The 12,455-nt window shown below is 37.1% G+C and overlaps 1 protein-coding gene across 1 annotated transcript; it reads right to left on the bottom strand.

The window, feature by feature from the left end:
- Positions 1–4,956: 4,956 nt before the first annotated feature.
- LOC139736052 (neuronal acetylcholine receptor subunit alpha-10-like) lies at positions 4,957–12,129 on the bottom strand. Its single transcript, XM_071646800.1, has 6 exons — positions 12,117–12,129; positions 10,930–11,078; positions 9,841–9,885; positions 8,770–8,879; positions 5,857–6,395; positions 4,957–5,516 (listed from the first exon to the last, which is right to left on the bottom strand). The coding sequence occupies exons 1-6, from the start codon at positions 12,127–12,129 to the stop codon at positions 4,957–4,959; spliced, it is 1,416 nt and encodes a 471-aa protein (XP_071502901.1).
- Between the last annotated feature and the right edge of the window lie 326 nt (positions 12,130–12,455).

Raw genomic sequence — 12,455 nt, 5'->3', positions numbered from 1 at the left:
CAGGATAAGCACATCCTAAATTTGTCCGACTAAAAGAAGAGTTCAGGTAGATTGATAGAGCAAAAAAGAGATGGAGAGACAGAATGAATGACAGAAAAAATGAGTGAGGGGGAGAGGGAAAGAGAGATGAAGGGGGTGGGGGATGAGATAGACGCGATAATTGAGGACCAGGTAAACTGAGGAGAGTACAATCTTCGTTGAAGTGCGTGCCCAAATTAAGGACAAACACCAAAGATTACTGATGTCCACACTTGAAATAACATTTATCTATACACAAATGACAACAAAAAACAAACTTTTTGCACGTTTTGTAGCCGACGAAGGACAGAAGGAAGCTTAGGACAGCTCCAACAAAATTACTCTTGACGAGTTGTTGGAAAGCTTTCGTCCATCTTCCACATGACGTCATCCTTGCTCATAGCGGTCTTCCTACCACTTTCAATTCGTGGCGTTTTCTCAGAGAGCGATGATTTTTTTTTTTGCTCTCAGCTTGAACAATCAAAAAATAATCAGTGTTAAAATGTCAAATTTGTCTGCCGACAATGGTGGACGGTGCAAAAAGCATGACAAAAGGAAAAGGCGCCCGAAGAACTCGGCAAATAAATCTACAACAACGAGATGTACTTTTTGCTGGATCGATTGGAATGATAACTAGGAACATCAAAGCAGGTGAGAAAGCGCACCAAGGCAAGGGTATTAGTAGTGGGACGGCATACGGCGTCATCGCACTATCACAAAGGACTCTACGTGACGTTGACAACGATTTCTTTTCTTTAAGTTAGTTATATTATTAAAATCGCCGATATAACTTTTTGGTAAAAAAAAAAATCATCATCGCCTATACTGCTAATTGAAAAGGGGGAATTCTTGGCCGTGCCCATGTAGCCAGTATTAAACTTTACACATTAGTTTTCTTAACAAATGGAAATGGATTGCAGAGGCGTAGGATATGAATTCAATTCAAATAATTCATTTTCGGTTTTATGAATAAACGGCAAATACAAATCCCAAGACTAACGATATTTGGTTTACATTAACTTTGACACCAAAATAAATAATTCATCTTTACAGCACGGCACAGAGAAGGAAAAGACGCCAGACTGACAATTGTTACAAGAAATCTTTTTATGTTAGCCCCCCCTCCAAAAACAAAAAACAAAAAAAAAAGAGACAACAATGCCGCACTATGAAAATGTAAAAAAAAATCACCTTTTTCAATTATTTTCTTTTCTTGAATCCACATAACCTGCATTTCTATTCTTTGATTATTTTTATTTTTGTGCTCCCAAATCAACTGACGTATAACAGATTGTATCCCAACATTTACTATTATATTCCATAATTTGTGTGGATCAATAATATCAATTATATATTTATTACAACAATATTTCATTCAAGAAATGAAGTGAAGGTCAGTTGGCAATAAAACAAATACACCGTATAGGCCTATAGCGTCACTCAAAGTCATAAATATTTTTGTTGCCAAAGTAAAATATAATGATGTTTGATCAAAATGAGATCTATAAACAGTGTTTCCTATTTTGGAACCTTTCAGTTATTTCAATCAATGATGGTATATAACTTTCAACTTTCAGTGTATTCTTTAATAGTTGATCGTTTATAAACATTTCATCGCTTCCTAAAATACAACGAACCATGACTCAGTCTCAAATTGAAACTCAAGCATGAACCATAGAACGAGAAATGTTATTCGGAATGCCGTTGTTGATATTTGTCACTAACTTGTAAGTAGTATTGTGTGTTTGGGTTCTGTTTTGCCACAGTTTGCCACATTGGACTGTGAATGTATCCTTCTGTACGAAAGTTAAACAAAAAATGAACTTGTTTGAAAAAAAACAAAGCGACCTTAGTTACCCTGACCTCGTAGATTTTTAATAGCTTTTCATTTTCAAACAGTCAATAGGATGCAGCGTAAAAAGTGCCAACCCGTAACTTTTATTTTATCAATGAATTGTATTTTTTTATTTCTTCATTTTCTGTGAATCATTACATGAGGACTCACAAGAAACGATCTCCTGTTATCATTTATTTTTGAAAGGTTTTGTCGGGTCTCACGTAAACGTACAGCGGTAACCTTGGCTGAACACTTTGATTTTCCGTATTATGATTAGTCTTTGTAATGTTCACAATTATTCTTTCGAAAGTTAGTAAAGACCTTTTTGATTGTCTCATATGACTCTGATTTTGTTGTTGTTGTTGTTGTTGTAAGGATTCTCTATCTTTCAATGACTTAGAAATCATTCCTTGATTTAATTGTGGCCAATATCACAATAAAGCGTTCCCAGTTTTTTTTTCTCTAAACATATATATAAAATATATAACTTAGTATTTTGCCGGTTTGTATGGGTTGTATATCTCTATTTGTTAACCATCATTTATCTTTCGCACATTCTAATGTACATGCATATATGCCTATCATATAATTCCTGATTCACTCTGTGTCATGTTTTGTTTAAAAAAGATAGAGAATGAAAAATGAATGTGCTTGAATGTAGGTAACATGCAGCTGAACATGGAGAGTTGCTTCCCTTAAAGGGATCGTATAGTTTTGGTTGAGACCTAATTTCAGGTTTCTAACATTTTTTGGTGAGATAATGAGAAACCTCTTATGAAATATGAAAGGGCATGTGATTCCATGAGGAATTCAATGTTTATTTGATGAAAATTGGTTTTGAAATGGCTGAGATATCCAAAAAAAAAAGGAGCAATTCTGATAAAGTGTGGGACCCACACTTTATTACGATTTCTTTGTTTTACTTTTTTTTGGATGTTTCAGTCATTCTAAACCCAATTTTCATGAAATAAACTTTGAATTCCTCTTAAAATGGTATGCTCTGTACTATTTCATAAGTGTTTTCTTGGTATCTTGCAAAAACTTAAAAGCCCAATTCTCATCTCCACCAACACTGAACTATCCCTTTAAGGTTAAAGCTTTACCTAGCAATAATTAACAATGACTCAGAAACATGCACACATTAAATCCACATCGAATGCGTCTTTACTTTGTCGTCCATCCGAAGACATAACTTGTCATAGACAATGAATTCAAAATTAATCTCATTTAAATACTTAAAAACAATCTGTTAGTATGTGACATCTATACATCATCACAGTTATCACAAATGCTATCAAATGATGAAAAATCAGCGAATATAACGCTTGTGACATCAATGTAACAACACTCAGTCCCTTCACCCAAAGTGTAATTTCTATTTCAAGACACTGATTAAAAACTGTGGGGTGTCGAATGTGTGGGGTCTGCAGGTATTGATAGATCTGAATAGAGAAACTAGCCCAGGCGGAAGTTTAAATCTCATCAGAATGATTCAGACATACAGTACAGTGATCAAACTGTCAGTTATGTACGCCGGTCCTACCATCAAACTTGTCTGGTTGTAAGCATGCATGTAGTATAGCACAATAATTATGCTCTTCATTACTACGAAGCGTCAATACCGTGTGAAGTATTGTAATGGAGATATTCTAATTCTAAAAGCATCATTACTAAGGCCCTATTAAAAGACAAACGGTGATCACATCATTGATTGTATCAAACCCTACAACCTGAGTATGCAGACATACAATATTGTCATAAATAGTGACCGGTTTTTCTTTATCAAATTCATTGAATATACTTTATACCAAATACAAATACTATAGTTGATACTTTCTTCAATGCTTTCATTCGATATAGATACACATAAATCAATGCACAAAGAATCACCTGTGAAGATCTGAACTATTACAAATATGCACAAATTATAAAGAGTATAAATATTGCAAAGATTCTGAGAGTTGAAATGACGGAAGAGGGACGTTCAGGAGAAAGATTGATTATTTACAAAGTTTGTCATAGCTTTCTAATATCACCTTCTTGAGAAGTTGGTTCTCATTAACCGTAGCGTGCATGTCGATCACAAGCAGTAGCGGTATTGAAATTAGGACTAGTGACAACGATATTTATTTACAATCTGAGCACTTTTGTCAAAATTCGACATAATTATTAGATTCGAGGCAACGACCTTCCTTTTCATTACATATTGATCAAACGACATGTTGTCTGATTTTTTGCCCTTGAAAAGAAATATTTCCTGGAGGTGTTCAAAATAAGACGGAGCTATTCTTGGCTTACACAGTAATCATTGCTTCAGTGTTGGTAAAAAAAGGACCACTATGGCAATCATCATCAAGAAACCATCTGCCTTAAAGAAACGAAATAAAAACGATAATCACATATTTATTTACAGTTTCAGTGATTTCGTTCTGAAGTTAAACAAAACCCCTGTCCTGTTTGTAACACATTGGCTAATTACTTGACATTGCTTGAAGTGAATTGAATTTTCATCCCTATAATAAGGTATTTTCCAAAACATTTAAAAATGGGAAAATGTCGCGTCTTCTTTACCATTGGCTAGAACATCAACCAATCACAGCTCACTCTGATGTGCCTTGGGAGGATTGTCGAAGGTGGAGAGATTTCAAGAGGATAACAGGAGTGTCACATTAAACCCTGATCATGCACTATCAGTATACGGTATACTTCGGCATTTCAGCTACCAAACCGACTACCGTAGCTGGTGTTCTGTCGATAAATTTATCCAGTCATGTTTACATCGTCTTTTATTTGTGAGCAATCATTTAAATCTGAACAATGCAATTAATTATCATAGTATCATCAAGAAGTTGCTTATATCTTTTGTTCTTTACGCATATCAAATGCTATGAAAAGTATGAGAGCCTGTAAAAAAAGAGTCAATGCTTCTTTTTGTTCTTGATGATTGTTATGTAACAACTTACGATACATAAGCTCATCTAAGGAGAACAATGATCGGCACACACACAACAGTATGCAACGAAGGCACAAATTTAGTTAGGAGATGTGCAAACATTGTTGGATTGTGTACTTTCAAAGCTAATTGTACGCTGTGCTCGAGTTTAGGAGGCTCTGACGGCGGCTACCAGTATGGTTCCTATGGTTATGAGGAAGAAGATGAATAAGAAGGTGTAGACGCAGCAGTGGTCGAGCACCATGGCAATGTGCATCCACTCTTTGGACAGCTGACTGCTCTCAGCTTCGTCCACCGTCAGCTTGGTCAGATAGGTCACGGCCCGCATTGCCCTGGTCATGAAGCGCTCGATCTCGTTGCCGTCACAGGTCGAAGACGATGACGACGCCGTGCAGGCGAACGGATCCTCGTTGCCCTCATCGCCTTCGAAAACGGGGTTAAGTACTCCGACGCCCACATCGTCTTGACTCTTGCAGGCGTCCATGAACGACGACGAAGCCGCTGCGGGAGTGACGGAATCAACTTCGTCATCTTCCTCGTCAACGGGGATTGTCCTCACCCCGACGAACTTGGCGAGCTTCCCGAGGACAACTCGTCGAAGACATTTCGGGGCGCGCTTGCTGTCGCCACGGTGATGGAGATTGAGGTTGATGACGGCGAAGACAGTACAGACGCCAACTGCAACGATGATGGCTGCGAAGTATTGGGCTGCAATGAGAAATAAAAATGGATCGTTGAAACACAAATGACGTCTCGTCCAATATTTTTTTTTTAAAATCAGACAGACACTTCTGCTTTGTCTATAAATTCTCTCCACTCATCAACCTTTATTCGTGTTTTTTTTTTCCAGACTGTAATTATTTTTTAAAATAACGTCGTGAAACGTATGAGTTACAAGACGGATTTAGGATTTAATGCCAGGCTCATCATGTGTGTTTATTCTTAATTGCAGAACCACGAAAAAAAAAATCTTAAAAGCAAGACATGCCAATTATGTCACGCCTCATCGTGCAGAGGAACGATGGAAGTGACAGTTGGCTAGACTTACATATGAGAGGAACCAAGTCGGAAGTTGGTGGCATGGTCTCAGCAACCAGCAGGAGGAACACGGTGAGGGCAAGGAGAAGGGTAAGGGTGAGTGTTATCTTTTCTCCGGCATCCGACGGCAGGTAGAAACCCATCAGCACCAAGCTAGAGATGAGGACGCAGGGGATGACGAGGTTGAAGAAGTAGAAAAGGAAACGCCGCTGCAGCACTATTGTGTAGGTAATGACTGGGTAGTCGCCGGCGCAGCAAAGCTTGTGGGTAACTTCGCGTTGCACCGGGAAACCGTCCAAGTCCCATTCGCCGTTTCCCACAAATTGGGACATGTCTCCCACGGTGCTGTTGATGATGACATCAACTTGGTCGCCGTTGAACGTCCACGATCCGAAGACGAGTGGGCACTCTTGTGTATCGAATGGGAAATAGAGCGGATTCATCGGACAAGCACTCATCAAAATAGCATTGGTTCGCCAAACAACCTCCCCAGTGAAGTCGACGGTTGCATGCGTCCAGCGAATACCGCCATCTAAGTTGTCGTTTGCACTGGAGAGAAAGAGAGCCAGAAAAGAAGGCGGGTAAGGGCCAAATGTATAATGAGCTTTGCTAAGCTTGCAGTTTGCTTTTTTTTTGACTAATTACATTAGGCCCTTTTACACTGAATTCTACAAAGGAATGAGATGAACGTAGATGCATTAATGGAACTTCGCGCATTACATTGGTCAAGGTTTAGCTTTAGAAAGATATCAACATGGAATACGTGAAATGGCGGTAGAGTGGTTCAAGAACTACCTTTCCAAACAAAAGAGATGATAAGATTTCTTTAATGGTAATGTCTCAGAATTACGGGATGTACTCTGTAAAGGCCCACAGGGTAGTCTGTTAGGTTCACTTTAAATCATTCTATGCATAAACGTTTTTAGTAAATCCTCCGACAAATGCTGCTTTCACATTGTGCTGATCATACTAGTTTATTCCGCTCACTCCATAATCTTCACACACTAACTTGCTGAAAGAATAAACATAGGATTGTTTGACAATTTGCAATGGATAACAGCTAACAAACTTGCTTAATTTTCAAAACAAAACAAAAGATTTTTTTTTTCATTTTTTACCCCTTCCACAGGGTTCCTTTATTGAATAATATCATACACACAAATATATACAAAAAGAGATATGTATGTACATGCAGATTTAACACATGATATTCTTGGCCATTCTAAATACAATAAGAACAGCAAACAGTTACAAAAATCAATTATAAATTGCAAATTCTTTTCAAAGTGTCAGAAAATTACCTGACAAATCATTTCATAAGAAAACACAATCAGAAACATTTAGTAAAATGTAACCACTTTTTCATAAATTTCTTTTCTTTCAGATTTGTTTTACATATATACTTTTCCATATCATAATAACTTTTTATCGCTGACATGATTTGTTCAAAAACTGGCAAACAATTTTTGCATTTGGCTGTAAAAATTTCTTTCCTTACTATAATCATAATGCAATTGAGGGCACTGTTATTACGTCCATAAAAACCAAATAATTTATTTTGATTTGTAAGCTTAATATGAATAGCATTACGGGACAGCCAAAGCTCAAGTTTTGACCATATCTCGTTTGAATATATACAAGAACAAAATATATGCATAATTGTTTCTTCGCTGTTATTACAAAAAGTACATAAGTTATCTGTTACTAATTTAAATCTCAATAAAGCGTCTTTCATATAAAGAATTCTATTTAGCATCTTGAACTGAAACCCTCTCATGTTTACATCGACAGTTGAATAACAGGGAATTTGGTAATAAAAACTCAAAATGATATTGTCAAAATCAAACTCCTGTTTCCATTTTATAGGACTTTTACATTCCTTTGTCTTATGTTTCAAAACAAAAGATGCTATGGTATTTAGCAATACTGTCCCTTAATTACAAGCAGACATTAATTGTCTTTGATGGGACTCCCTTAAAAAATGTCTCCCTCATTAAATTCCATGAGATCACCATAGATGATAACTATCTTAAAAATGTCCTAAAGACGATAATTGTATATATGAGAATTAATTATCTCTCGAAACATTGGTGTTATGAATAAAGTTTCACTTAAAAAAAAACCTCTGGATTATACTAATCTATCTTATACGATATCACTATACAGATCCACTTTTCCTTGTGAATAGACTGTTAAAGATAAACCATTTATACTATTTTCAGCAAGGTCAGTTTATGTTTAATCAATAGGAAAAAAAACGACACTAAAATGCCTTATTTACTGACACGTTTCATTAAAACAAGACTGTCTATCAATTTTATTCTTTTGCATTCTATTTATTTCCTACCAGGCGATCTAGAGAATATCATTATTGTTGAGGTCACTGCACAACATACAGGTTTATTGAGACAGGTCAAGATTTTGGAACGCACTATGTGATGATTAAAAATGCCCAATCACTTGCTGTATCTAAAGTAAACTGAAGACGACTTTTATTGCAACCTTATAAATAAAACACACGTGATTAATAATTCCATGGATAGGCATGATAAGTAGTGCGGACCCCCCCCCCCCATCTCCATTCGCCCCCCAAAAATGATACTCAAATATATCACTTATTTAATTCTCATCAAAAGTACAATGCACCCTGTTTTTCTTTCCTTTTATTTACATTGTACGTATGTGATATGCTGCAAATGGAGAAAATATACAGCTTGAATTTTAAACCTAAATTTGAACAAATGCCACAATGAGATGGAATCACGATGGAATACATGCTGAAGTGTTGTTTGGAAGCCAGGAAATAAATGAAAGAAGAAGAAGAAGAAGATGTAATGCGCAACAACAAACCTTGAGTAAATAAAACATATGGGAAAAGACAAAAGGAAGGTGTACATTAAAAACATGTTCAAATCGCTCTTACTTGTTGATAAGAATTACATCTGGTCTCCATATGCTCTCTATGGGAATCTGTATAGCAGTGATATTCCAGAATGCGGCGGGATCCCAAACCAAGAAGGAATCACGCCACCGCTAGATGACGAAAACACCGAGAAGACGGAAAAGAAGAACAAAAAAATGGCAAACAAATAATAAATAATATAGATATGATGCATTTTTTTGTCGGACAGTTAATATCTATTTCTCTAAATTTGATAATGTCCTATCGTGTTTGTTTTGCTTTTAGACTATCTATAGCTCGTTAACAGTATCGCTGTGACCCTATGCTTCATAAACATTTAAATTTCAGAATTCAGAAGAAATATATCTTTCTCTCTTTTTCAGGAGAACTTTACAATGAAGTCTTAATAGCACGATTTGTGAAAAGGGAGAAAATTTTTGCCTTCTACCGGATACGGAACTCACTGAAAATCTAATTTGAAGCCAGATCATGTTACCTTTGTTTTGGCACCGCTGGGGGGGGGGGGGGGGGGGTCAGATTTCACGCTCGACAAAAATTTCTTCCTTAACATTAATTCAATCGTTCTGGAGGACGTCGCAATCTTGCATTAAGTACTACAGGAGACGAGCCGTTAGACAAGTTGAGATCAATTCTACCTTTAGTCATCGTACGACAATTCATAATATCTATTTCTATCTATAAATCTGTACATGACTACCTTTTTTCCCTTTAGAATATTTACGTCACTGTAGCATTATTCTGTTGAATACATTGTGCATTAAGGGCAAGAAACAGCAATTCGGGACGGGAATATACGTCATCACTGTAAGAATATTTGCCATATGACATTTGTCTTAACAACTTAACTGACTTTTCCCTCCATTTGCTGATGTTATTTTTCTAGTTTCTTTGATAATACATAGAGTATTACTCATGATGCAGCAAGAGTTTAACGCCCAGATCATACTTGCGCATTGCACCATTATTATCATCGATAGATGACACCCCCTAAAACGTCTGTCCTCGGAGGCTATATGTCACAGCATGGATTTTTATGACGGAAAGAAAAATTGCTTCCAGGGCCCATCATACCTGTGTCATGTAGGTGTTGGCTGTCATAATTTGATTCGCCTCGTCCTGTACAAACAGACCATAAAGAGAAGAGGCGGCAATCGATTAATACGGGAGGGAACAGTATGGGAGTGTCCATGTATCGGTTTCTACCCTAACTCAATCTCTACTTACCTGGGATGCGATAGCTCGACTCGGGGGAATTTTCGGAGTGCCGGTCCGCTTTCAGGGAAAGATAGTTAGCCGTGACTATCAAGCCGCGGATATCTATTTTGGCACTCGTCTCATATTGTGTTTCAGACGATTACTGGGCATGGAATTGGAACAAAATCTATACCGCACGGTTGATTCTGCCGAGACTGCGTTTGGACCAACATTCAGTCGTGTATTATGAACAAGAAATTGATAGCCACAATTATAGTGCAGAGTGCACGGAAAAGTGAATATCAGCAAATATGAAGCTAATAAAGTATCGTGTTTTGCTTGTTTCGTACCTATAGGTCTCTCTCTTCTGCTCTCCCTCCCTTCCTCCCCCGTCCCTCTTGCTCTCTATATTGTATTCAAATATCCCCTTGACTTACTTAAGAAGTGTCACGAGCATTTGAAGAGCGACGAATGGGATATCTCCATGATATGAATGCAGATGCAAAATGGGTATTGTGACTGTCATCATCCTCTCTTACCATTGTTAAGTCTAAGTTAATCAACATTAACATGCCAAGACTGAAGGGCTCGAAAAGAATCCAACATCCTTATTAATCAAGCGAGAATGACAACCAAGCTTTCGTAAAATGCTCATCTGACTCACAATTCACATCAATCACATGTTTTAATGGGAACTAACCATGCTAACTGCATAACGTTTTCGCAACGGTTATTGAGCCGATAACGAATTTAAGTTGAACTTGCATAATTTCCCTCATTACACACTAGTGCTGACAAAAAAAAAGTAAATTATTCTAAGAACATAGAGAATAATTCAAGTCAAACTGATTCTAGTCAATCAATGTGGGCATTAAACTAAGCATATTCTTTGACACTCACAACAGTTCATTCACTGATGTCAAACATTTTTTTTAACCAATTCTCAGAATGTACTCCTATACTGACCATATCGAGGAGTCCTATGACAGCGATATCCATCTTGACCGTAATTGTTTCACTCTGGTGCATGACGGGACGGACAACGGAACTGTAACCGTTGTCGAGAAGATACGAGCTCAGTTGCGCAGTCTGGAATACGCGATCAGCACCAACGTCTGCAGAGAGTAATTATAATGACATGTGACAATGAAGAAATAGATCAGCACTATTCTTTCTAAGATGCCGAATTCTTTCTTTTTCTTTCATCTGTATTACACGTTTCAGCCTTGACCTCTCTGCTTTCATTACATTTTGTCGTCAAAAAGATTTATCTACTCATTGCAAGCTCCTTCTTTGTCGTACGGAGATCCATATAACAGAGCTTTAAGTTTGCTAATCCCTTTGTGCAGACAATCCCAGTGATTCGAAAACAAAGAAATCTAAGTTTTTGGTCATGATGATAAAAGTGGCTGCCCGTAAACCACAGAATGCAAAATCGTCGCCTATGACAGCGACAAAGAATTAAGAAATAAAAAGTAATACAAGCATTGATTTTCATTTCTCGCGAAATTTGCTGTTCTTCTATCCATCTACCTATCTATCTATCTATCTATCTGTCTATCCATGTTATTTGTGTGTATATGTGCAAGATATTTGTTTGCTTGTTTGTTTGTTTGCCGAGGCAAACAATCACATGAAGATTAATCAATGCTACTTAAACATGTTAGATAGAAGTATTTAGACATTTTGCAACATACTTTTATCATTTTGAAAGCGACTAGAACCAAATAGACGTGATTTGGGACTGTAGGTTCTGACTCACGGCTTGGGTGATGGTGCAATTCGAGGGACGGCACTGAAGCGCCCAATGACTTTTGTTCTCAGAATTCAATAGTAATATAAATTACATATTTGTATCACCATATCGATGTGGAATTTTAGAATTTGGTTATATAAATCAAGCCCTATCAATTCCTTGAAAAGACTTACGCTCTCAAGAAAGCATCTTATAGGCCCTAATTTCTTGTATTTTTTTTTTCAATTGCAACTTTGCGATGAAAAATATCATGCGTTGTGCACCGGGCATGCAATAAGCAGAATTGACAGAAATAGGTGAACAGATTGCAGAGTGCCGCAGACGACCTGTTTGGTGGGAAGCTGTATATCGATTGAAAGCTGTATAGAAAAGGACGCTCCCAACCACTGGTGGGGACTTGTCCCCGCCATCGTGCCAATACATTTTGTACCGAGTTAAAGCTTTAAAATGCATACTGTGTCACGCAACAAATGCCAACGCTTGGTTGGTGCTCAAATGTGTTTTGGGGGAAAATCGATAGTGTAGCATGTAAGGATTAGTGGCGGCTAGAGTCACGCTTTGGTTTTGTTTCGATTTTTTAAATTATTATTACAATATACCTCCATGACTGGGTTAACGTCATTGAAAGGTATATTGTGCGTGTTGTTGGATGATAACAGTATATAAATGGAATATGAATCATAAATGGTCTGTGACAAATAAAAAAGTATATATCATCTCATATCAATATTGATGT

Source organism: Diadema antillarum, unplaced genomic scaffold, assembly GCF_040938485.1.
Source record: "Diadema antillarum isolate AM-2024a unplaced genomic scaffold, OU_Dant_1.0 seq00000620_RagTag, whole genome shotgun sequence".
NCBI lineage: Eukaryota > Metazoa > Echinodermata > Echinoidea > Diadematoida > Diadematidae > Diadema > Diadema antillarum.
Note: the sequence above shows the minus strand (reverse complement) of the source record. Positions and strands in the feature narration are given on the sequence as shown.